Here is a 26,898-nt window from a genome sequence, read left to right on the forward strand (position 1 = left end):
CCGATAGATGCGAGAAGAAAACGGCCTCTTTCATTTCCTTTCGATCTCTGTATGGAGATCAGGCAGAAATGGAAGGCTCACCTGAGCTGGAGGGCTATGGTCGGTTAAGATAACGCTCATCGAGGCGCGATCCATAAACTCCAACAGCTCTACATACGCAGGGCAGGAGAATTGAGAAGGCTCAGCCTCAGCTTCTGCACCATCCTCAAATATCTCCTGCTTTTCCTGGGTAAAAACCCAGCAGAGCACTAACCTCAGTATCAGAAAGTGTTAAAGATATGACATCATCCTCCCGAGGCTCTCTCTCGTCCGCCGCCATTTTGAGCGCGAAATGGAAAGTCCCTCTTTAAACCATTCAGACAGATCCACCTGAAATTCTCACGAGCTCATTCTCCTCCGTGCCTCAGCAGCGGCGGGTCCTGAATGGCGGGAAGCAGATGGCTGCCTTTTTTTTTTTTTTCGGAAAGAGAGACGAACGAGAGCGGAGCTTTTACTTGAAAAAATGCTCGCAATGCACGCAGATTGGCTCCTCAAAGACATCGCGTGCGTGCTCTTTACCCAAACAAATCACGTAAAGATCGTGTGTGTCATCGGGTGTCAAATAACGCCGACACGGATGCATACATTGTCTAAACGCTTGCTAGTAGTCGCCATGATAGACAGAGAAAGAGAGCTCTTACCGGTTCTTTCAGATGCACGCTTCAAACAAAACAGTCAGTGAAGACTAAGAAGAGAATGACGTGTTTTCCCGGTGCCTGTTTTATAGTCGCACCGGTAGTGACGTCAGAGGCTGTCGCCGGCCAACTCATTGGTGTTTTTGCATTTGTATGCTTCAGACAGGGGTCACGACGAGGTGTTCCCCATAGCGACCCCTAGAGGACACAGTTCGAAGTTCCCTTGAAAGGGAACATGATAATTTGAATAGGTAATGCAGCTGAATACTGTAAAGGGTCTGTATAAAAAAAGTCAACAACAAACCTATACACAAAATCTATATAAACAATTTTAAATAACAGTAAAGTGAATGCATTAAAAAGTAAACTTGATTTACAAGATGAAGATGGCATGAAAAGGGAAGTGTTTTGAAAGTCTGTACATGAGAATTAGCAGAACTGAAGCTGACAGAATGAACACGAATCGAATGCGATCTATGTGGCGTGGTGAATCCAGCCAATCATAAAACAGCTGTTCTAATTACCCTCCCCCATCCCCAGCTCCTCCTTCATCCAGCCAGCATCAGGCCTTCTGATTTCCCTTTGAATCAGACTAATTCTAAAATTACGTGTACATTAAATTATTGAACATTTAATGACATCTGCAATACATTAATGTTGGTTCTATTCCGTTTACCCTTGGGGGGGTTATCGATGCTCTCCCTGCTCTTATCCATGCTAGGCTCCATACATCGGCAGGTTTTGCCCAGAACAGAACCATAATCCAAACTGTATGCTAACTGCCAGTCATTGTTGATGATAGTGGTCCTGACAGCACCAGAGCATAAATCTTAGTATAGGAGTCTTATGACTGTAGCCTGAGAGCTGAAACAATTTGTTTCTGGATACAGCAGTGTCACAGCGTGGGCCAAATCCTGAGTGGAGGGTAAGCGTCTGAAACCGGAACTGAATTCACAGGGAGGGTTTCCTGCCCACTCTCATTCACCTCACAAAGTCTGTTTCTCTGTTTGTTCCACTGTTGTCTGTAAAGATGGAGCTGCATCTGGCCATTCTTACCCTCGCTGTTTGTCTCTCAGCTGATGCTCAACGTAAGTTCATGCTTTGTATTTTAAAATACATCCACAGATTTTTTAAATGAAAAGCCTCTACAAGGATGTATGTTTTCATGTAGCACACTAATACTTTGAGTAAGCTTTTTATACACTGTGATGCGTTTACTTCTGGTGATGTATTTTGATCACCTTGTCATTCAGATAGTTGATGACTAGTTGACTACGAGTGGTCATTGTAAGTGGTCAGTGAATGTTAAAATCAGCTGTATAGGACATCCTTGCATTTAAAAACTACCGGTGTGTTAAACCAGTGACAAACTTAGCACTTGTGTCAAAATCAAGTGAGTTCTTGCTTAAAACAAGGGGGAAAAAATTACAAATTTGCCAATGGGGTGAAAAAACATAAAATAAAATAATAATTTAGTAAATGCTTCTTGATTTAAGAATTTTCAAGTGTTTGGAATAGAATAGAGATAAAGATACTAAGTAAGAAAAGCATGATTTGCAGTTCATCCTTTATTTCTCTCGGCCTCTGGATGTTTCTAATTTATCTTTTGTCTTTTGATGTTTGTTCCATTTCAGTTAAACACAGCGATTTCAAAATTAATGGATGTTCTGATACAGAAAAAGAATCCATGTGTGGATCTAATGGAGATGAGATATGGCATGCTGACTTTATTCAAAAGATGGGAGTAAACACATTACCAGATTTTGCAGATCCTTTGCTCTTTCCAGGATTTTATGAATCAAGCGTTGCAGAACAAGAAACATGCCAGCAAAACTTAGCTGTATGCATTAACGCTTACAAGAGCCCTCCAGAGGAAATGGGTATGATGTGAATTTGCACAAGTTTCCCTGTAACATATTTCTTAACATTCAGTTTGGAAATAGAACTTAAATGAGCTCCATATTATGCATTCAGTGTCATCAAGAGAAGAAGATTGGTTTTCCTGTGTATAGATGTTTTCTGAATGAGATCAGATTCACTCCTGCAAAGTTCAACACTGTTTTGTGTGTTCCCAGACCCCCCCGAGACGTCCATCTATACGAAGAATGATGTTCAGCTGGGTGTCGAGAACTCCCTCGTCTGTCACGTTACGGGCTTCTTTCCTCCACCTGTCAACATCTCCTGGACCAAGAACAATGTCATTGTGACGGAGAGTGTTAGTGTGAGTCAGTACCGACCAAGGAATGATGGCACCTTCCACATCTTCTCCTCTCTGGATATTGTTCCTGAAGAGAAAGACATTTACAGCTGTACGGTGAACCACAGAGCCCTGCAAGGCCAAGCGCAGACCAAAATATGGGGTAAGTAAGAGCCACTCTGAGAGCGAAATCAAATCAAATGATACTAAATTGTGCTATTCCCAGTTGTTTTCCATATAAATGACAAATGACATCAGCATTACAGCACTGACAAGTGTAACATTCACACCTCTTATAATGATCAACAGGTGTCCCAGAGATGGCTGCTGTCCCGGCCCGTCTGGGTCCGGCGGTGTTCTGTGGAGCAGGGTTCACCTTGGCGCTGCTGGGAGCAGCTACGGGAATCTTCTTCTTTATTAAAGGAGCTGCAACTGACAACACAGACACAGCAGAAAAAGAAAAACTTTTCATGCAGTGGACCTACCAATAAAAGACAGTTGCTGGAGGATTCTGAATGCAATGATGCAGTGTTTTGTGTGTCATTTCTGTGATGCTGGTGTTGAAGATCGATAGATGCATAAATGCAAAGATCTGGTTGAACCTTGAAAGCTGATTAAATCATTTCATGAAATCTTTTCTTGCTGTGTAGCACTGTGTAGCATAATTATATCTACACGTTTTTGCTCAGATTACTTGACGAACTGCAAATATAACATAAATTATTGTTAATTTTGAGTGACTTAAATCAAATGAGACGCTTTTGCTACTTTCATACTACATGTAGTTGTTTTGTCGTGGACTGAAATGTTTCTTTTAGGCGCACTATGTAAGTTTTTTGCCCTAGTGGTTAATAAAGGAATCTGTATGAGTTTTCTCAAGTTTGTTATTAAAAATGTAGTGTGACATGGTCGAGATGCATAAGCAATGTGACGCACTCATTTTTTTAAGGCGCACCAATGCCGCAGTGAGATGAAAACATCTCATCTTTATAGAATGCTACAAGCGCACCGAAGGTCATGTGATGAGAAGCTACCAATCAGCTTCACCTTTTCTGTAGCAACATTAAAGCTCAGCCAGGATGGAGGAATATGTGATCACAGCTGTACAGAGATACCCATTTTTTAATTAATCTAGCTACTGCACTAGATTTTCGGTGCTAGAAATGCTTTTATCCTTTGCTGAAACTTTTGCGTCGTCATTGAGAGCAAAGCTCATTGTTGCTTAGCAATAAAGCACTCATTATATAAATTGTTCATATTTTGTGCATCTTTAAAACTCTACCATTAATATTTCAGGTATATCTATATATAATCAACATCTAATATATATTTATAAATTAGCCCTGTCAAACGATTAATCGCATCCAAAAAAAGTTTTTGTTTATGTAATATGTGTGTGTACTGTGTATATTTATTATGTATATATAAATACACACACATACAAATATATTTATATTCATATAGTTTATATAATATATTTATATATTTAATATATAAACAACATTTTTTCTCAAATGTATACATGCATGTGTTTGTATTATATATATATATATATAGTGTGACCCATTAAATATAACTATAAAAAATTTATCAATAATAGTTATAATATTATTGCACTTTATTTATTTAGGTTTTTTTAAAATAAAATAATAAACTAAATAATAATGTGTGATGGTAATTGTGTATTAACAGCTGTCAACCATGTCGGTATGCAAATGCGCTGTCAGTAAATATTTATATAGCGCATTTTTTTGTGGACCTGCGAACCACTTATGTGCACCCCTGCAGTGCCGGCCCTACCTAATAAGCGATATAAGCGGCTGCAAGGGGCCCCGTGTCAGGACTTCAGACAGCAATCACGGGAGTAAGGCGAGATGAAGCTAAGCTGGAGCGTTCTCTGAATCTGTGCTTCCATAGGAATTAATTAAAAACGTTTGTGGACACGCACTGTATAAGTGTCTGACATATCTTGTAGAATGCAATGTGCACTCACGGTCCCGATCACGATTTGTGGTTTAAGAAATAACTCATTTGAATATTGAGTAAGAATACCCCACTTATAATATTTTCACACACAAAAAAACAAAGAAATAACTTTTTTATTTTTTATTTCAATGATCAATTTGTGAAAAAAAAAGTTCAGATAGGAGGTCAAACATTAAAAACTCATAGCTTGCAAGTACAATTCTATAGGTCTGAAGAGACTCATGAAATCATACAAAAGAGAAGGCAGTCAGTTGAGTTTGTGGCAAAATATTTTACAGTGCTTGAGTATTGTCAGTTACTGCATATTATAATTCATACTCAGAAAGCAGAACTGAGATGGCATTAGTTAAAACATTCCAAATGCACCTGCAGACTATTTTCATCAGTGAAGATTTCTTAAAATAGTGTAAAAATCTTTTCTAGTCTCATTCTTGTGAACCTCATGTGAATCTCTTTAGCCTTCACTTTGATGTTGCTTAAATTTGTTTCAGCATGTTTACACTTATGTTTGATTATTTTTGAATTTTAATCTGCCTGTCATGCCAGCCCAGAAAATTAATTATTACTGTTATTATTATTCTGTTCTCTAATGTAATTTTCATAACCAGGTGTTTTTGCTTAAAGCATTAATCTCACAAAATTTTGATACATTTCTCTTAAGCAATCATTAAACTCTTTAATTTTAAACTCTTTAGTTTTAAAAGTTTGCTTAAATGGGTTGTTGACATGACGTGGCATTTTCACTGTGACACAAGATTAAAAAATTAAATAATTAATATTGTCATTTAAAATGTATTTGTCTTACATTGACCCATTGTTATAAAAACTGCTTTGTTATTAGATTTTATTATTATTATTTTTATTATTATTATTTTACATTTTTGAGCTAAATCTCAAACTTGTCCTATGGTGTGACAGTCTCAAGGTTGTTCAATGAATGACAACTTCTATAAATTAAAAAGAGAAGCATACACTTGGTAATAAATACTTTTACACTAGTCTATTTTAGTAATTGGCAATGATTTTTGCATCCATATATTTTTATAAGCATATGAACTTGATACATTATGGCACTGAAAACTTTGTCTTCCGCTGTGACATCATATCCTGTTTTTAAACTCCAAGGACAACTATAGTTGAAGGGCCAGGAATAGTGTTTTACAAAAAAAAAAAAAAAACAGTTTTTTTTTTTTTTTTTTACCACATATTTGTCAGCTACCTGAATATATTTTCATGTCTATATCTTGAAAGATAAATATATTGAGTAAAACTTTTCAATTAGGTGTCAGTGTAGGATGTGTACATTGGGATGGGATGTATATATGTGTATATATTAGGGCTCTCAAATGATTAATCACGATTAATCACATCCAAAATAAAAGTTTTGTTTACATAATATATGTATGTGTACAGGGTATATTTATTATGTATATATAAATACACACACATAAATTATATATTTAGAAAATATTTACATGTATATACATTTATATATTTTATATTCTTATATTTTATATTATATATAAATATATTTAATATATAAAACATAACATATTCTTCTTAAATATATACATGCATGTGTGTATATTTATATATACATAATAAATATACACAGTATACACACATATATTATGTAAACAAAACTTTTACATAAAACACAATTAATCGTTAATAATAATTTTAAACCCCTATTATATATATATGTGTGTGTGTGTGTGTGTGTGTGTGTGACATATTCTCCATATGTCACATATGCCAAAAAATAACACAGAGACTGAAGAGAAATGGACACCGGCTGATGATACACAGGTCAACAATGTTGCTTGGGCACTTTTCCATCGAGAATGGGTGACAAATTTCTATCTGTCGTGGGCCCTGTGTCTCACCTGGTTGCCCGTTGACTGTAACATTGCCCAAAGTTTTTAAAGAAACATGATGGCCAACAAAACTGAGAGAAACTAAGGGCTAATAAACAGTGTGAGGAAAATACCTGGAACAGAAACTGGGATGTGATAAATCAGAAACTATCGAAACTAGTGAGCTGGAGCGTAGATAAAAGGGGAACAGGGAAAACAAAACCAATACAACGAAACCACACAGAGTCAACGTCAGTTCCAGTTCTGTTCCCATCAAACTAAAAATGGGACTAACTTCATTTTCACTAGCAGCATTTTCATAATGCCTATTGAAACCATCAGGATTCTTTAAAATAAATATGATTCTTAGCATATGGCTATTTACTATACAGTTTTCTTACTGTTTTCATAAAACTGTCTTGTTATTGATGTAAATATAAAATAAAGCTAAATAAATTTGGTCTGCTTGTGGTACCTTTGTCAGTTATTTTTGATAAATAATCAGGATGAATAGACATCACATCACAGTTGGTTTTGGGTCTTGTTTGTACTATCATGTCTTTTATTTTGTAATTGTCACACTTCTTTGTTTCCGTATTAGGCTTGTGTTAAAACTGCCCTCATGTTTCCATCGGCTCTCGTCTAGCTTTGATGTTTGTTTAATCTGCTGTTTGGTGAGTCCATGGTCATGTTCATGTTCAGGTCAAGTCTTTGTCATGGTTTTGAATGTGTTCATGTTTGTGTTTAATAAAGCTGCACATGGGTTCTTCAAGCTGGCCTCAGTGGATGTTTATTACATTGACTGAACAGTAAGGGTTAGGGTTAACTGTAGGTATGTTACATTGCTGGATCTTCAAGAAATAATTGAGAAAGCTGTTAATATATTTTTTTTTTTTTTTCAGGAATGTAATTTGAAGGGTCATTGTGTTTAATGTGTTACTGCAATCTAAGCTTTATTTGAGCTGCGATTTTAAAAGCAAGCAGGATATTGTGTAGCAACAGTTGACAGATGTGGAAGGAGCGGCTGATTGGACAGCTGTTTTAGACTCTAACCTCACAAGTATGAAGAGTGTATTTGCTGCTCTCAGTTGTGAATGAGAGAGAGAGGGAAAATGACACCATTAAATCTCTTGAATTTTCAACACATTCTAATGCTGTCTGTATTCACTGGAACAGGTGAGAGAAATGGCCTTTACTAAGAGACACTCAAGAAATGATCATTTTCGTAGTAATAGCAGTAGTAGACATGCTGTGTTTTTTAACAGTAACATTTTCTTAAACACTGTTAGTTATGATGGTTCTCTGGTAGTGGACCATCTAATGCAGACCTACAGTAGGTACTGGCTATATAGATACTTGAACAAAATGAATATGTGACAACAAAACCAGTCAAGGGTTAATTTTTGGAAATTGAGATTTATACATGATCTGAAAGCTGAATAAATAAGCTTTCCTTTGATATAAGGTTTATGATATGACATATTTGGCTGAGATGCAACTATTTGAAAATCTGGAATCTGAGGGTGCAAAAAAAAAAAGAATTTTGAGAAAATCACCTTTAAAGTTGTCCAAATGATGTTCTTAGCAATGCATATTACTAATCAAAAATGAAGTTTTAATATATTTACAGTAGGAAATTTACAAAATATCTTCATGGAACATAATCTTTACTTTATACCCTAATGATTTTTGAAAAATCAATAATTTGGCCCCAAATTAATTTGGCCCCAATTTACTTTTTGGCTATTGCTACAAATCTACCCCAGCAACTTAAAACTGCTCTTGTGCTCCAGGGTCTCATATGAGGTGATGTAACAGCTGCGACTGACTGATGTGCTCAAGTACTTCTGTTTTTTATTGCTGAAATAAGCTCACACAGATGTTGTTTTTCAGCTAATGGATATTATTTCCACACATGGAAACAGTGCATCTACAGCTCTCCTGATCTCAGTGACATGGAGTTCATTGAAGGCTTTTACTTCAATAAATATCCAGTCATTAAGTTCAACAGCACTGTGGGGATGTTTGAGGGGTTTTCAGATCTTGGAATAAAAACTGCAGAACTGTGGAACAACGATACAGCATTCTTACAGAAAACCAGGGCTTCAGTTGATACATACTGCAAGCCTAATGCTAAACCTTATGAGGCAGCTATCTATAGAAAAAAAGGTATGTGATGAGACTCATAACTCTTCTTTGATCAAGCACATTTTTAAAGTCTGTCATGTGATGACAGTACATACAGTAGGAGGTGATTTGGGATGTGGCTGTTGTTGTTTCAGAGCGGCCGACAGTGAAGCTCAGTTCAGTGATGCCAGGTGACAGCACACATCCAGCTCTGGTGAAGTGCAGCGCGTATAACTTCTACCCTCAACCAATCAAAGTCTACTGGCTGAAGGATGGTGTGCAGGTGAATTCTGACGTGACCTCCACTGAGGAGCTGCCCAACGGAGACTGGTACTACCAGATTCACACCATGCTGGAATACACTCCCAAATCTGCAGAGAAGATCTCCTGCGTGGTGGAGCACGCCAGCTTCACCAGACCCATGATCTACGACTGGAGTAAGAGACAACACATGTCATATTTACACTAATAGAGCATCAGTTACACAACAAGAGGAGATATGTGAACTGTCCAGTTGTCACACTTCAACCTTCGATATTTTACAGTAACACCATGGTCTGAATACTCGATTCTGATTGGCTGGAAGTAGGGTGACCACACGTCCCACTTTGCGTTGTTCCGCACATCATCATTTTCACCCGTGTCCCGCACGTCACGTATTGAGAAAATGTCCCGCATTTTCATCAGTCTGTTGGTTTTTAATTTTCATATTAAGAAAACGTGCATGCATTCTTTTTAAAAGAAAGCATGTTTTATTTATTCTTTTTGCAGCGTAGTGTTAAATAGCGCTTTGCCAGAAGTTGATGAGTGCATGATCTAGCCAGAGCGGGAAAACACAGAAAAAAAAACTAACTAATACACAGACACGTAATGAATAAGAAGGCCCAATTCAAAGCTGCCAGATCAGACAGAAAATATAAATTCAAGACGCGCTGAATCCTGTAAGAATGCATTTAATCGTTATGTCTTTTTAATGGAATTTGTGTTTAATGGAAGCTGTCAGTGCTGGTAAATGCCCATGGTATAAGCAGGATAATCCACGGCTAGTGGTGCATTGTGTTAATAGAGTGATGTCTGTCCCTCACAGCCCCACCGGCCCCTGAGTTTGAGTGGGATATTCAACTTTTATTCATTATTGAATCTGCTGCACTGCTGCTGGGAATCATCATAGCCGCTGCTGGATACATGTACTTCAAGATAAAGACATCAGAACTGTAGAGGTGAGAGCAAGCCACTGATATAAATCTAGTCCAGTCATAGAACTATAAAATATAACTTTATTGTAGTATAGTAAAACTGTACTATAATATAACTAAACTGTAAATATCATAGCACTTTTCAATTAATCACTCTTTTTATTTTGATAGAGAAGTTCCTATTACCACGGCAGTAATGGTAAGTTTTACATTTTTCTCAGTTATTTGGATAGTACTTTAGCATTTCTGTGCAATCAAACATTACCTCTACTGATCTCATATAATGTAATGCTGAACCATCAGCCTCAGTAACATGAATATTAATCACTCAAATGGCAGGTCCGCATACTGACTGAAAGGAGCCTCATCATGGAGAAGCACATCGTCCAACTCTTCAACTGATGCTTAAAAATAAAAAAGAGGATTAAAGCATTGTATCTGAGCCATTTCTCTGGCTAATATTTCAGCATCTTCAGGCAATATTGGCAGTAAATGATGTGAATGATTGAGGGACTCACCCTTGAGTCTCAGATCATGTCGTCTTACAGTTTCTGCTCTTGCTCTTTCGACTGTCTCAGTTCCCTCCATCGACCCTCTCTTCTCACTCTCCTTCTACATCTTACACTCTTTCTAGATAAATAAATGTATAATTTTATAAAGTGAAAGTGACGTGACATTCAGCCAAGTATGTGACCCATACTCAGACTCTGCATTTAACCCATCCGAAGTGCACACACACAGAGCAGTGAACACACAACACACTCACACACCCGGAGCAGTGGGGCAGCCATTTCAGTCACTTTCATAAATAAATGTACATCTTACACTCTTTCTGTCCTCACTCACTTCTTCTCTGTGTTAGATAAATAAATGTATAATTTTATAAATAGTGTTGTGTGTTCCACAATTATTGTTGTGTGTTCCACAATTATTGTCAAGTGTTCAGAAAATGGACTGCCTTGGGGAAGAAACTGTTCTTGTGCCTGGCTGTTCTGGTGCTCAGTGCTCTGTAGCGTCAACCAGATGGTAACAGTTCAAAGAGGGAGTGCGCTGGATGTGATGGGTCCTGAGTAGAGCCCAAGCAATATGGGTTTTAGGTGGGGTGATACTGATATTAGGGAGTAAAAAACGCTGATATCGCTATATCCGCCAATATTCTTTGTGTATATTATAGTACAGTACCCGTCAAAAGTTTGGACACTCTCCCATTCGTGTGTCCAAACTTTTGACTGGTACTATATATAGAATACAGTATATACATAAACAGATTATATATAAACATTTTTTTCAATGATCACTCAAATGTGGTGATCAAACACTTATAATGACGTGACATAGATATGTAATGGAGGCATTTAACAATTTAACCCTTTAGGTGCCAGGGTTTTTTGGAAAAAATGCTGTATTTTGACATCAAGATTTCAAAAGCTTGTGGCTTGAAAGGGCTTAAAGATAGAGATCTACTGTGAATTAGAAAAATGTTGGGCATGACCGAAAGTTTATGTGGGGTGTAAATATACTCATCTAAATGGCATATTATGATGTCACCAGGGGGTGGCCATCTCGAATTTCATTATATTATGGAAATATTAGATATTGAATTGATGTTTGAACTTATTTGCATGTTTTTTCTTTGTTTGTGTGTGTGTATGTGTATCTTTTTATCCTCATTCCAAATGATCAGAAAAGAGGAAGCAAACACTAAAACAGGAGAAAGTACTAAATTATTACTATATTACTACACTATATAGTAGTAAAACACGTGAAAAGTAGCCTACTTTTTGATCAGTTCATCAGTAATATTCAGGAAATAATAGATATTGAATGGATGTATGAACTTATAGAACATAAGTCTAAGTGGACATCCATGACATGCGGAGTCCCACCAGGCTCAATTCTTGCACCGCTCTTGTTTAGCCTGTATATGCTCCCACTAAGTCAGATAATATGAAAGAACCAAATTGCCTATCAAAGCTATGCTGATGATACACAGATTTACCTAGCCTTATCTCCAAATGACTACAGCCCCATTGACTCCCTCTGCCAATGTATTGATGAAATTAATAGTTGGATGTGCCAGAACTTTCTTCAGATGAACAAGGAAAAAACTGAAGTTATTGCATTTGGAAACAAAGATGAAGTTTTCAAGGTGAATGCATACCTTGACTCTAGGGGACAAATAACTAAAAATCAAGTCAGGAATCTTGGTGTGATTCTGAATACATAACTCATTTACAACAATCATGTCAAATCAGCATACTATCATCTAAAAAACATTGCAAGAATTAGATGTTTTGTTTCCAGTCAAGACTTAGAGAAACTTGTTCATGCCTTTATCACCAGCAGGGTGGACTACTGTAATGGTCTCCTCACCGGCCTTCCCAAGAAGACCATTAGACAACTGCAGCTCAACCAGAACGCTGCTGCCAGGATTCTGACTAGAACCAGAAAATCTGAGCATATCACACCAGTCCTCAGGTCCTTACACTGGCTTCCAGTTACATTTACTTGTTTATAAGTCACTCAATGACCTAGGACCAAAATATAATGCAGATATGTTCACTGAATATAAACCTAACAGACCACTCAGATCATTAGGATCGAGTCAGTTAGAAATACCAAGGGTTCATACAAAACAAGGGGAGTCCGCCTTTAGTTACTATGCCGCCCGCAGTTGGAACCAGCTTCCAGAAGAGATCAGATGTGCTATAACAGTCACATTTAAATCTAGACTCAAAACTCATCTGTTTAGCTGTGCATTTATTGAATGAGCTCTGTGCGATGTCCGAACTGATTGCACTGTATTTTATGTAAAATCATTTTCTATTTTTAACTGTTTTAAATTCATTTTAAATAAGTCAATTTTTAAATCATTTCCAATGTTGTAAAATTGCTAATTTTATTTTTGTTATTATTTTTCTTCATGATTATTTTACTTTCTTTTATGTAAAGCACTTTGAATTACCATTGTGTACGAAATGTGCTATATAATAAGAGGGTTTCTCGAGCTGAAGGGATCCCTCGAATTTGGTGCAGGTCCACCACACCATTACATAGATATGGCTGTTCAAAGTTTCAATAGTATTCCATACACTTAAGCTTTAAAGCGTTTCATCTAGGTCACCAATAGCAAACAATGCTCTGTCTCTGCTGGACAAACTACATAATTACACCATTTACAAGAAGCTGGAGTTTGTTTATTAAGCATGCAGACCAACCACCCAAAAAGGCATTACAATAATCTAAACTTGAGGTCATAAACGCATGGATTAACATTTCTGCATTTGACATTGAGAGCATAGGTTGTAATTTAGATATGTTTTGAGATAGAAAAATGCAGTTTTACAAATCCTAGAAACGTGGCTTTCTAAGGAAAGATTGCTATCAAATAGCACACCCAGGTTCCTAACTGATGACAAAGAATTGACAGAGCAGCCATCAAGTCTTTGACAGCGTTCTAGGTTATTACATGCAGAGTTTTTAGGTCCACCTCTGTTTTTTTCAGAATTTAGCAGTAAGAAATTTCTCGTCATCCAGTTTTTTATATCGACTATGCATTCCGTTAGTTTTTCAAATTGGTATATTTCGCCGGGCCACAAAGAAATATAGAGCTGAGTATCAACAGCATAACAGTGAAAGCTAACACCGTGTTTCCTGATGATATCTCCCAAGGGTAACATGTAAAGCGTGAAGAGTAATGGCCCTAGTACTGAGCCTTGCGGTACTCCATACTGCACTTGTGAACGATATGATACCTCTTCATTCACTTCCATGAATTGATGGCGGTCATGTAAGTATGATTTGAACCACGCTAATGCACTTCCATTATTGCCAATAATGTTTTCTAGTCTATGCAAAAGAATGTTGTGGTCAATAGTGTCAAATGCAGTGCTAAGATCCAATAGCACTAATAGAGAGATAAAACCACAATCAGATGATAAGAGCAGGTCATTTGTAACTCTAAGGAGAGCAGTCTCAGTACTATGATACGGTCTTAATCCTGACTGAAAATCCTCACAGATACCATTTAGTCTTAGAGGTGTTCAGATGTAGATGGTTAGCCCTGCACCAAGTCACAAAATCTTCCATTACACTCTTATACTCCTCCTGACTGTCCCTAATGACCCCCCTCAACTGCAGTATCATCAGAGAACTTCTGCAAATGGCAGGAATTATATTTAAAGTCTGAGGTGTAGAGGGTGAACAGAAAGGGGGATAACACGGTCCCCTTTGGTATGCCAGTGCTGCTAATCACCATCTTAGTCTGCTTGCGCAGACTAAGCCAGAACGTGCGCACACGTCACACACCAGAAAGCGCGCGCGCCCTCAGATGGACGTGCTTGTGTACAAGAGGTAAAAACTATATAAATACTGTTCGTTTTCTCACACAAACCACTCGTTTCGTGTCTTAGGGCCTCAATGTGTACTTACAATGGGGTATTGTTTAATTTGGACTTCTCTGTGCATCTGGAGTCTAAGGGTATTTTTGAACCATCCATAAATGACTGAGAGACAAGAACGGTTTGACCTAAAAATATCTAAATTGAAATTACTGCGGAAACAAAGACACCTACATCTTGAATGCCTCTGAGGTAAGCTAAAACATACCAACATTTAATTTCAAAGTGAACTATCCCTTTGACCCCATCTCCTTCCCTCCTGGGCATATTGCCGGTGTCACTGAAAGTTGACCTAAAAGTGTCAAGAACTCAAGTCAATGTACTTATATACTACATTTATTTGATTTTAGGAGTACATGATGTTAACCCTTTCATGTTCGATATCAATTTAACTTGTTAACCTGCACCTAGACGCTGGTGTCCTCAACTCCTTGTTTGCACGTGTCAATATTTACGAATAGATTAAATGAAACGGGACAAATTTAATCTTGACAAACTATATATCATTATAAAGACCTAAACCTCAAACATTGACGACAGATCGCTGTTTTTCAATGGAAAGCTTATAAGAATGTATTTGCTAAATTTGTGTAAGCAGTACACATCAAAACATGAAGAATAAAAATGCAGTACATACCAGATTCGTTGTAATAACGAGTCATAAACACATCCACAGCTGTAAATCCCAGTTTAGTTAGGAAGGTAAGGGTCCACTGAACGAAATCTCATGGAGCACATTTAGTCCAACGAAGCAATAACGTTGTAATATGGATGATAATTCCTTTGTTTACATTTCAGTTCTTCAGGGAAGGAATTGTTTGTGTCGGTTAAGGAATAACTCACGCTCAGAAACTGCATCTTGGTAGTAAAAAAACACCAGGGTTTTGTAGCATACAATGTCACAAACAGAATGAGACGATCCACCAAAAAAAAAAGTGAAAGATAGGCAGAAGATTGTTTAGGGGCCGTCATCATCGCGCCTAAAAACACGTGCTCCTGAGGCGTCTGCAGTTGCTGAGCAACCATGACCTGCTCTCTCCATGAAGACACGGAAATTTCAGCAAAGGATAAATTGATTTGATTATGATCAGCTGTTACTTCATCTTGGCTGAGCTTTCAACGTTGTTACGGGAAAGGATGAAGCTGATTGGTTGGTTCTTGTCACATGACCCACGGTGCGCTTGCAGCATTCTGAAAAGTTGAAATGTTTTATCTCGGTGCCTGGAAAAAATGAGCGCGTCTGCCGCGCGTCTACATTTGAAATAACGAACTTGAGCGCGCAAAAGATGCGATATGTGAACGGCCCCTTATTTGAATTCTGGCGCTCTCTCGTGACGCGCGCTCTGACGCACCTGTCATCTGATGGAGGCGGAACTTAGCGATCACCCTTTTCTTTATTTTTTTATTTTTCAACATTTTTTATATGTGAGTGTGTTTTATGTTAGATGTGAATGTATCTGCATGATTACCATCTGTTTGAGTGCAAATCAGCTCGCTATTACTGTGTAATCACAGCTATCGATGTGAACGCCATCTATATGAATAGAGTGTGATTATTGACTTTATGGCTCATTTATATGATTACCATCTCTATAACTGGCCATCAGCACATCAGCACGTATTTTCATTGTAATTCATTGTAAATGCTGCATTTCTAGCAATCTCTGGATGTTCTGTAATTGGCATACAAAGTTAAATCTTTTTTATTTTTCTTACTCAAATTATTCTTATTGTATTTTTCTAGTGCTTAAATAAATCACTTATGTCATGTCTAAGTATCTGTCTAGTGTTTTATAATTGAAAAAAAAATATGCAGTGGTATGTTTAATGACTAAAATAGTTTGTAGAACCCTTCAATACAGTTGGTAAATACTTTTTATATTTGTAGGGGTGGGGTTAGACGTAGTCTCAGAAAAATGGTTGCAAGGAATCTAATTTTTCATGGTATCTCCTTCAGATTTGAAATAGAAACTCATGAGACATTTGACTTTCAACCCATTACTTTTCTAGATTGCTCCAGGACTGATTTCATGTATTTTTATATCAAATAAAAAAAAATTCAAGGCACTTCAGTGTCTTTAACTTTTAATATTTTTGAGCATTATCAACTCTGGTTGATAAAAAGAACAGCCCAAAGGGTCTTCTTTCAAAAGACACCAAAATTATGTGTGTAACACACTGAAGTAAGGAACTGTTACAATTTTAGGTAGGGCACTTTCAGCTCTGAGTCCCATAATGGGGGGTTCTGGCTAACAGGTTAAAGGTCTTGGTGCCATTGGAAATACTAAGATATTAGTAGACCAGACCAAGAATAAAGCTAAAAATAAACCTCAAATGTGGGAAAGACTCTGTTCTACTGTTGGGCCTTTGGTTTTCATCCCAAAACCAGGTGTGTGACCCTTTGGCACAAGAAAAGGTCCAACAAAACCTGCATAAATATTTGGGAACTAAATGTTATGGTTCTTTTGTTCTATCTGGGTATTTAAGGAAAAGCAGCAAAGATGTCTTTGCAATTCTGTAGTCAGATCAGCCCGTAATGTCGAATGTATTTTATACACTCCATTCTATGTATCTTTCTGAAGTCAGGCATATGAACCTTTTACTCTTAATTTCATCTTTGAGCAACTGATGTTATGTATTTAATATTTTTGAATTGGCTTCTTATTGTGTCTTTTCGACTGAAGAAAGAAATACATAAACATCTTGGATGACATGCGGGTGAGTAAATTATCAGGAAATTTTAATTTGAAAGTAAACTAATCCTTTAACCCTTGTGCATTGTTCAAATTCACTACCCTTTCGTTATGTTCGGGATGAAAACATCCACTAAATTAAACTGCTGTAAAAATGTATCAGATAAAGTTTTTGTGCAGCATTAGATTTACATTTTTTCTCCCTCATTTATTGTTCGTGGCTGTTTTTGGCTGGAGTGGTCAAGCTGCACAATTATTTCTTAAACTTCAGTACAAGTCAAGCCCTTTCTCATGTTGCTTGCTGCTCTTCTCACCATCAAATGACCAGCAGGATGGCATGCAAGTGTTTAAATCCACTTTTTTTTTGTTTGGCCTGTACATTTCACTATCAAAAGGCAGCAGGTGCATAAACACACTTTTTTGTTTATTCCATGTAGTTCTGAGAGCTGAGGTGCATATTTAGATTTTTTCAGATACATCAAGGTAAGTGCGCAAAGGTCTCTCTCACACTCTCTCTTTCTCTCTCTCTCTCTCTCTCTCACACACACACACACACACACACACACACACTATAGTTTGCTGTTATTCTCCATATAACTCCAAACACAAGCCAGAAACTAAGCTTTTTTTTTTTTTGCACAGGCCTATCTAAAGGGTTAATGGTCCCACCTAGTGATCAACTGTAAAAATAACAAATGTTACCTCTTCCCAAAAGGGAAAACCACCAACCATCAAGAATACATGATTATATGGTGTCATGGCTTTGCAATCAAAAAATGTCGTTATAATGGAAGTCAATGGGGCTAAAACAGCCACGAACAATAAATGAGGGAGAAAAAATTTAAATCTAATGCTGCACAAAAACTAACAATGCATCAAATGCAATCCAATGTTGTTACTAATCTTTGACATGCCCAAGACTGTGATAAAAGGTAAAAAAAAAAAAAAATCCATTCCACAATCATTTTTTATATTGAAAATAAGTCATTTTGTGTGTGTTTTTCCCCCCATATCAGTGACATAATTTATGAACTTGGTAATTAAAGAGTTAAAATCTTGTATTTTCTTTTTAAACATTTGGTAGTTTTGATTAGGACTGGGGTTGATTAATAGATTTATGCAAAAAAAAACATTTATCTGATACATTTTTACAGCAGTTTAATTTAGTGGATGTTTTCATCCACGACCATAATGAAAGGGTAGTGAATTTACCCACAGTGTATTGTTCAGTTTTTGAAAATTTTCAAAGCATTTTCCCAAAATATGTGTAAAAATAAGATTTGCTGAAACACAGGGAAAGTTGTGGCCAAAATGAGACTCAGCTTTACCCCCTAGTGGAAGAAAACGATGCATAAGGGTTAAGGGACAATATACAATGCTGTCAAATAGTAACTCTTTTAGACACTTATGCTCTGTTTAATTTGTTTTACTCTTACTAGGAATTTAGGATCTGGGCCTGTAAGACTGATAATGACTTTTTGAGACATCACTGTTCTAAGCAGACAAAGCTGCAAACTGTTCAACGATCCAAACCAGAAGGCATGCAGAAAATTATAATTGTTAAAAACACTTGTTTATTTTTTCGATGTTGTCAAGTTGAATCTCATATAACTTAAAATTTAGTGAAACTGGTAAATTATGAGTAATGGTTAAAACATGTTGACTGATCATATATTTTACAGTGTACCATGTAATATTTTATCATTAATATGAAAACTGTTCTTAAACTTGCTTGTTTGTCATAGCATAACATGCTGCTGATGAATGGATAGCTAAAAATTTCAGCACTTAGCAGTCCTCTGACACTTCATATGGATACATGAGGCTGCACCTTTTAATGCTGCAATTTTTGTTGATTTTTGTATATTTTTTTCCTTAATACTAATGACTTCACAATAACTGAAAAAGAAGAAAATGTAACAAAAGAAATTTAAATAGTAAACTGCTGTAAAAAAAAAGCTTGAAATAAAAGAATGCTGTTACATTAAAACATTAAAAATCTACAAATAATATTAAGAAGTGTTGCATAAAATATTAATAAAAATATATACATTTCAGTTATATAACATTGTCCCCACATTGCCAAGTACTTGCAATTTAAACAATACAAATGGCTTGAAAGCAACAATCAGGAATCAGTAGTTTACATTTTCACATACAACTTTATTGTGATCAAAACTGAGGAATGGAGAAAACGCCAGCATTTAAATGAACAACATCAAAGCTGATCTGAAGAGAGTTTAGGTTCCCCCATCATCATCATCATCATCATCTCTTTCTTCACGTCAGAAATCCCTCGTTTCACCAGAGCAGACTGAAGCTGAAATAAGCAGATATCTTAAAACTGCTATCAATGTGATTTGATTCAGATTGCTGTATGTTTCCCTCTCTCACCTGTGACAGGAGCTGGAGGTTCAGATGGACTCAAACTTAAGTTTCATCTTCACAGGAGTCTTCTTGGGAAACAGGACCTAAAAGGGCACACGAGCGTGAACATACAGAGAAGAGAAAAGCAAATGCTAATTGCAAATAATAAAAACATAAAATTAATCTAGTCTGCAATATCTGCAGCAGTTTGTTGCAAAATGTATGTCACTTGAGGTTAAACAGATGCAGTGAGAGTTTGTGTAGAGATCCTCAAAAATCGTAAACAAAACTGCACAAAGTAAAACAAACTAAAATACCTAGATGACATTAAAGACAGGTTCACCTGCAATAGTCAAACACAAATGTGATCCTGGAGCACAAAACCAGTCATACAGGGTCAATTTTTCGAAATTGAGATTCTACATCATCTGAAAGGTGAATAAATATGCTTTTCATTGATGTATGTTTTATTAGGATCGGACAATATTTGGCAGATATACAACTATTTGAAAATCTGGAATCTGACTGTGCAAAAAAAATCTAAATACTGAGAAAATCACCTTTAAAGTTGTCCAAATGAAGTTCTTAGCAATCCATATTACTAATCAAAAATGAAGTTTTGATATTTACGGTAGGAAATTTACAAAATATCTTCATGGAACATGATCTTAATATCCTAATGATTTTTGGCATAAAAGAAAAATCAATAATTTTGACCCATACAATGTATTTTTGGCTATAATATCTTTTTACTTGGTGGCTGTATCTGTAGCGCCTCCAAGCATTTATTACACACCAGGGGTAACATACAAGCCAAGCTAGCTAAGCTACCCGAAATCTTTGTCTGCTATTGTGTACTATTACTATATTACCATTGCTTTTGACCACTAGACATCAGTATTTAGTCAGAGACCTACCACGGCTGTAGCTAGCAGATGATTTATTAAGCAAATGTAATGTAATAGAAAAATACAGTACTCAAATATTTATAGAAAATGCAACATTCTTAAACAAAGTTTAAACATACATTATATTAAACATAAACGTATAAACAGAGTGCAATATGCAATACACTGCAACAGTGACTTTTAACAAACAATTAGACACAACATAAATTAGAAAATGGTCTTTTCTTTAACCCAGTGCTAAAAGTCAAACTCCTGGCCTTCTTGGTGGCAAAATCCACAATCAAAAATATTCGACATAAATGAATATATGTAATAAATGTATATAAACAGAGTGCAAAATGCAATACACTGACTGCAACAGTGAATTTTAACAATAAATTAGACATTACATAAATTAGAAAACTGTCTTCTGTTTAACCTTCCAGTGACTTAAATGCCAAAAACAAATCGCATGGCCCTCTTGCTGGTAAAATCCTCAATCAAATCCTTAAAATCCAGTCTTAAATCCAACTAATGGACACTATCAATAACTGATGTCTATCCCTCAATCACTCTCCCTGTTTTCTTGTAGAAATCCTTGAATTCAAGGAATCTTTCAGTAATCTCCCATTCATCCACATTTTTATTATAATGCACATATCACATGAGCGCAACATTCTGCTCAGTGTGGGAAATGTCAGGTGCAGCGTCACAAATTATCCCATAATATATGGCATCCTCCCTGCTGCCTTACTGTATTTCAAGTAGTCTGGAAATGCCTTTCCCTGTGGATCATTAGGCATTTCTCTTTCTTCTCTGTGCCAATTTACTAACAATAGTTGGTCTGTCTTTGTCACTTAATTTTGTAGGCCATAAACCTGGGTCACCTGACAGCAGGACATGTGGCTCAGTATCTAAAGTGTCCATCTTAACCTCACTCTGTCTGTGCTAGTACTGATACTCTCCTGAGCTCCTCTGCTGTTTCCAAATCTCTTTCTGTGTCCTCCCTGACAGACTGGCTTGAGGAACATCCTGGCTCTAGAATATCCAAAAAATATCAATTCATTCAGAACCTGTTCTACATGGACATAGAGTTTCTGTACCACACTATTCTGAATGAGTTTAAATACTTAATCAGTTATATTAATAGAAAAGGTTCACTGGGGCAAACAAAAAAGAATCATAAAATAATAAATAGAATACCACCAGCATTTCCAGCAGTATCCAAAATTTCTCAATCATAATCTTACTAAGAAAACTAGATTCAGCTAAATGTGACAATTAGCTTAACAGCTTGCTAGCAACCTATGCACATACAGCATACAATGTTAAAAGTGTTCTACATTATGAATCTTAACCCAAATCCTTTAGCTTAATATACTGTAGATAACTGTGATCCTGCCTGTGAAAACCCAGCAATATCTTTTTTTATTTTTATTTACGGTGTTCTACATAAAATCATTCTACATAATATAAAGAACATTCTGTGAAAATATAACATTGATATCATTAGTATTGACTGAGTGAGGTCATGTCAGAGATAGAAATCGTAGCATAATAAATGCTTGAAATCAAACTGCGATGTTCTTTATCTCATAATGATTTAGATTTGATGCTTTAGTCTGGTTTTCACAGGCAAAATCTCAGTGACATACGGATTACCTCCATCTTGGAGAAGATCTGTGGGAACGTCCTCTGGAAAAGCTGTGGGAATGTCCTCGGGAAGAGTGGGTGAGGGCAAGATTGCATCTGTGTATGAGGAGGACGTAGACATCATTAGTGAACTAACTAGTTATTCGCTAAATAGAATGCACTGTGGTAGTTAACTAAAGTCTGCTGACATAGCCAACAGGAGAATGCTGGCAATTGGCTACAAACTGAAGATCTTTATATCTGGATCAAAATTACATTCTTTTCATTTTCAGTGTTAAAAAATGTAACCTATTGAATATTGAATTGACATGTGACACACAACAGCAGCACAGCGAAGCCTCTGTCCTGCACAGTTAAAATCGTGTTCCAGGAGGACCAATATTTTGGCTGGGCCTCCTGTGGTCTAGTCCCCTGGAACATGTGTTAATCCGTCCCTAGTCTTCGGTTCAAATAGCCTTAATTTCAGGCTGGTCCAGTCAAATTTGCCTGGAAAGGGTTTAGACCAGGTTGTTATGCAGCTCTGAATTACCTGGAAAAATCACATAGACTCCCACTTCACAGAAAGAAAGAATCTTTGAAGTTCCAGGAATATTTACAGTCACATAGCGTCCCTTCATCCCAGGACACGAGAAGCTGTTGGTTGCTCCTGCCGGAATAGAAGAAACTGTAGCACATCTGGAGAAAAAAATGAAAAAGTGAGTTCCTTTTGTAGCTCATTATTAGTATGACTCTCCACTTGTATTTTTGTACTTTAATACAAATATATAAAAAGTTTGTCTGACATCTGGGCACTGTCATACTGTGTTTGATAATAAAATCATGTAAAATAACTGCTGCAGAACTATTAACTATAACTACAACAAGAATAGCAATGTACAGTGAAATAATTGCAAGATTTACTAGTAATTATCTACATCTAGATATAATTAAAATCACGTAAAAAAAAAAATAACAAAAATTCATGTTTTTATTTATCTATTAGTCTGCATTTCTTGAACATATGTTTAGAGAAATTAGGGTATATGGCCATTAGCAGCACTATATATATATATATGTATTCAAATTATATTTAGCCTAGAAAGTTCACAGATTGCCCTTGCTTTAAAAAGGTGTCACTTACTTCAGTTCATCGTGATCTCACAAAGTTATTTTATAATCAATGAATCTCTTATTTACATTGCGTTACAGTGAGAGGATTCACAAGTGTGCAGGGAAAAAAAATCTGGCATTTAGAGGTGAGTGAATGCAACGGCCAATCACAGGTGTTCAGGAAATCAACAGATGTCTGTGATTGGCTACATTGCTCAGCTCTACGAAAACACGTTGTAAATAGGAGCTCTCTTCGATTTCCAAGCGCAAACACAAATGTACGGAGACGGACATGGTAGCAGAAAAAAATTGGGGTGGGAGGAAAAAATATTTTTCAAATGTTTTGCGTTCGCTCACAAAACTTTTGCGTTCCCTCGAGAAACTTTGTGTTCTCTCGCAAAGATATTTGCATTCCCTCGAAAAACTTTTGAGTTTGGAGAAACACTTCCATATTTTAATAATTTTATCAGTATTTACTATTATTGAGTTTGGTCCTCCAGTGTCACTGTTTTAAAACATTAAGCCACATTAAGCATTTTAGAATGTCCCAAAAACCATGCCTTGAACTAAGCACTGAGTGTATTTCTTCAAAAAAAAAAAAACTCTATGAACCGCTCCATTGTGAACATACGAGGTTGTATGAACTGAACAGAAAGAAAGGTTTTGTGGGTGAGCACAAATATCTTTACAAGAGAATGTAAAGTTTCTCGAGGGAATGTCAAAAGTTTTGCGAGAGAATGCAAAACATTTAAAAAATATTTTTTCCTCCCACCCTGATTTTTTTTCCACCACCATGTCCTCTTAAGGGCTCCATACAAATGCACTCTGGAGCCTTTACCAAATCTGTTTGGCCAGTATTCTATTATTACAGTTTTAAATGAAAGTCCTTTGGTGAAAATGGATGTGTGTTTTGAGAGGGTGAGAAAAGTAACAATTGCGTGAGAGTTGGCGACTCTGCGGTAATGTGATCACTGGAGGCGAATTGCTAAGTGAATTACCCATGTGACACGAGCTGCCATTTTATAAAGATATAGCATCAACTGTCTGATCATTAGGTAGGTAAACCAGTGTTTCCTCCACCGACCATTGCCATGCAAAAAAAATTAAAAATAATAATTTACCTGATCTTTGAATGTGAACAGTCTTAATTGAATGTGATGGAATAAAAAAGCTGTTTACTGTGAAATAATAATGCGAAATAGTAATGCACGGGTCGTCTCATAACCAGCGGACCCCGCGGGTCGGGTAAAGAAATTGGCACTTTACTTGTGGGGCGGGTCATTAAAAACAAAATAAAAAAATCCATGTATGTTGCGTGCAATTCCCTCTAGCCTATATTAAATATTAGGAATATATATTTTCATATTTTATTAGGTTCTTTTATAAGGTTACAATATGAAGGTCTACGTAGCATCGTAACTTGCATCATGTCCCCGATGCGCGGGTCATCTCATAACATGCAGAGCTCCGCGGGTCGGAAAAAAAAAAGAAACGCTAATCAATATACAGAAAGCATAGCCTACAAAAAGACCAACAAAAAAAACAAACATATCAAAAAAATCTGACCCGCGCATCACTAGTGCGAAAGTCTTTGTGTTGCAATAAACATAGCCTACAACATGACCAACAAACAAATGACTCTTATGATCTGCTTCTTTTTAGTTAAAAACACACAAGCCTAGTCTGATTCAGGAACAAATGACTAGAGGAGTGACCAGTTGGAATCAGTACGACATCCTTCACTGAACTAAATCGACATCCAGCTCAGTTACTGAACTGCAAATACCAATCTTAACATAATCTAAACACCTGCAAATAGTCAGTACATGAAACACACACACATACATATATGTATACATGAAGATACCAACTGTCCAAAATCTGCATGTAAGAATATATCAGAGAGACTCACACTGGGTTGCCTAAAACATTTGAAGAATCGTTTCCAATCCGAATCACTGCCCCGTTAATCCAGATTTCACAGTTCACACTTCCACAGATTCTGTTAGTGATGGTCACTCTGTTCACAGTGTACATGTTCTTCAGATCCAGCCTCCACCACGGGTCACTCTGTGTGTTTGTACGAGAACAGTAGGAGCTTGACCCATCCACAGCCTTTTGGGCATGCCAGCCATAAAAATAGGTGTAATATGTTGTTGACTGAACGGCTGTTCCCCATCTTGCTACGTTCACTGGAATACATTCAAGAGAAAAACTTACTGACAATTACAATTATTTAGCCAACCAGGGCTATACATGATTGTAATATTTAAGTTAATTGGTTTTCAACATGTGTCTGAAAATATTTCACAGCAGCACTAACTCACTTACAAAAGATGGAGTAGTGTTTAATTCACAAAATCTCACCTTCTGTTTCTGCTGTCGTCTGAACTGAGAAAAAGCCTTGAAATGAGAAACACAGAATGATGCTCATTATTTAGCAACTTAAAATGGATTGTTCTTAAGAGCATAAGCCTAAATGTTGTTGGCTTTATATATATATATATATATTATATATATATATATATATATATATATATATATATATATATATATATATATGCAAGATGTCTGTTAAAGATCTGTTAAACTGGAAAGCATCTGCTGTCTATAAAAGTTTTACATACATTCTAAATCATAAACATCTTAAAGACATCTAATAGACATCTATTTGACATCTAAAAGGAAACGTCATATAGACATTGCAGATGAGCAAACACTCTAAAAAATACATCTTGTAGATGTAAATGCAGATGTCAAATAGACGTCTCTGAGATGAATGTGTGCTATCAGGGCTATTTGGGTAAAATTGAGTATAATCTCTAAAATCATGTATTAGTGTCTTATATATTTAAGCTTCTCAAGTAAAATTATTTTGTTTCAGGGTGTTTAGATAACATGAACAACACATTCAATTATAATTTATGGTCTTCTGTGTTTATTAAGTGCTTCTCTGTCTGAAAGATGAAGCTTATTAAGATATGAGATATGATTGTATGTTTTACTTACCCAGTAAAGACAACAGACTCTTGTAGAAAACTCTCATGTTCATTTCAGGCGATTCGTGATTCTATCTGCTTTTGTTTGAGGAGCTTTGAACGAATGTTGTTCCTGAGAGAAATACATTAGTTCAAGTTACATGATCCTAGTTCTCCTCCCACTTTCCTTTCGGTCTGGAGCTGGAAAAAAATCTTGTTTACACACACACACACACACACACACAAATAAATAAATAAACACACACACACACACAAATAAATAAATAAAAACAACAATAATAAATATTAATATTTTCTTAAACATTTTAGCAACAAAAGTGAACACCTTTTCACTGACAATAATGATAATTTGTAACTTCAGTTTAGTGATTTATGATATCAAAATATCAGTGCTATTAAAATGGTGCATTATCTCTTTGGCTGTTACATTCAGTGACTTTCAGTTTCCTTATTTGGTCTTTTTCCTGTTCTTGTTTTGTTAATTGATTCATCCCCACCTGTCTCCTTTTCCCTGATTACCTCCTGTCTGCTTAAATACCCTGTCTGTTTAGTTCTTCCTCGTCTGTGATTAATGTTGTATCCTAATGTTGTTCTAATGTTCTAATGTAGTTTATGTTGGATGTGCCCTTGTTCCTCCGCTATCAGTAAAAGAAACCCTTTGTAATTCGTCTTCCTCGTGCGCCTTCATTTCACACCAGCTTAAATGGTAACATTGGCGGACACTGTTATGTAAAGCAAGTCAAAGAATGAATTTTGTGTTGACCTGCTTACATT

General features: G+C 36.3%; 3 protein-coding genes across 5 annotated transcripts; 2 read left to right on the top strand and 1 right to left on the bottom strand.

Moving 5' to 3' along the window:
* The first annotated feature begins 1,618 nt into the window (after positions 1 to 1,618).
* LOC109060118 (H-2 class II histocompatibility antigen, A-U alpha chain-like) lies at positions 1,619 to 3,745 on the top strand. The gene is made up of 4 exons (XM_019077266.2): positions 1,619 to 1,762; positions 2,309 to 2,554; positions 2,750 to 3,034; positions 3,181 to 3,745. Exons 1-4 carry the CDS (start codon positions 1,705 to 1,707, stop codon positions 3,360 to 3,362), a joined length of 771 nt encoding a protein of 256 aa, XP_018932811.1. The 5' UTR covers positions 1,619 to 1,704; the 3' UTR covers positions 3,363 to 3,745.
* A 3,581-nt stretch (positions 3,746 to 7,326) lies between these two features.
* On the top strand, positions 7,327 to 10,925 carry LOC109060117 (H-2 class II histocompatibility antigen, E-S beta chain-like). Of its 3 annotated transcripts, none has more exons than XR_006154272.1 (7): positions 7,327 to 7,387; positions 8,607 to 8,882; positions 8,996 to 9,277; positions 9,928 to 10,060; positions 10,208 to 10,235; positions 10,376 to 10,652; positions 10,855 to 10,925. XR_006154272.1 is itself a non-coding variant. In XM_019077265.2 (6 exons), exons 1-4 carry the CDS (start codon positions 7,808 to 7,810, stop codon positions 10,056 to 10,058), a joined length of 771 nt encoding a protein of 256 aa, XP_018932810.1. In that variant the 5' UTR covers positions 7,656 to 7,807; the 3' UTR covers positions 10,059 to 10,060; positions 10,213 to 10,235; positions 10,376 to 10,478. The 3 variants fall into 3 exon arrangements, 1 of the variants encoding a protein (XP_018932810.1); XR_006154271.1 differs by lacking the exon at positions 7,327 to 7,387 and adding an exon at positions 7,660 to 7,889; XM_019077265.2 differs by lacking the exons at positions 7,327 to 7,387; positions 10,855 to 10,925 and adding an exon at positions 7,656 to 7,889 and having other exon boundaries at positions 10,213 to 10,235; positions 10,376 to 10,478.
* A 10,406-nt stretch (positions 10,926 to 21,331) lies between these two features.
* On the bottom strand, positions 21,332 to 26,224 carry LOC109101295 (fucolectin-3-like). The gene is made up of 6 exons (XM_019114688.2): positions 26,135 to 26,224; positions 25,493 to 25,528; positions 25,038 to 25,317; positions 22,566 to 22,711; positions 22,017 to 22,132; positions 21,332 to 21,421 (listed from the first exon to the last, which is right to left on the bottom strand). Exons 1-6 carry the CDS (start codon positions 26,175 to 26,177, stop codon positions 21,332 to 21,334), a joined length of 711 nt encoding a protein of 236 aa, XP_018970233.2. The 5' UTR covers positions 26,178 to 26,224.
* Between the last annotated feature and the right edge of the window lie 674 nt (positions 26,225 to 26,898).

The sequence above is a fragment of the Cyprinus carpio genome, chromosome B3 (genome assembly GCF_018340385.1).
Source record: "Cyprinus carpio isolate SPL01 chromosome B3, ASM1834038v1, whole genome shotgun sequence".
In the NCBI taxonomy this organism is placed as follows: Eukaryota; Metazoa; Chordata; class Actinopteri; order Cypriniformes; family Cyprinidae; genus Cyprinus; species Cyprinus carpio.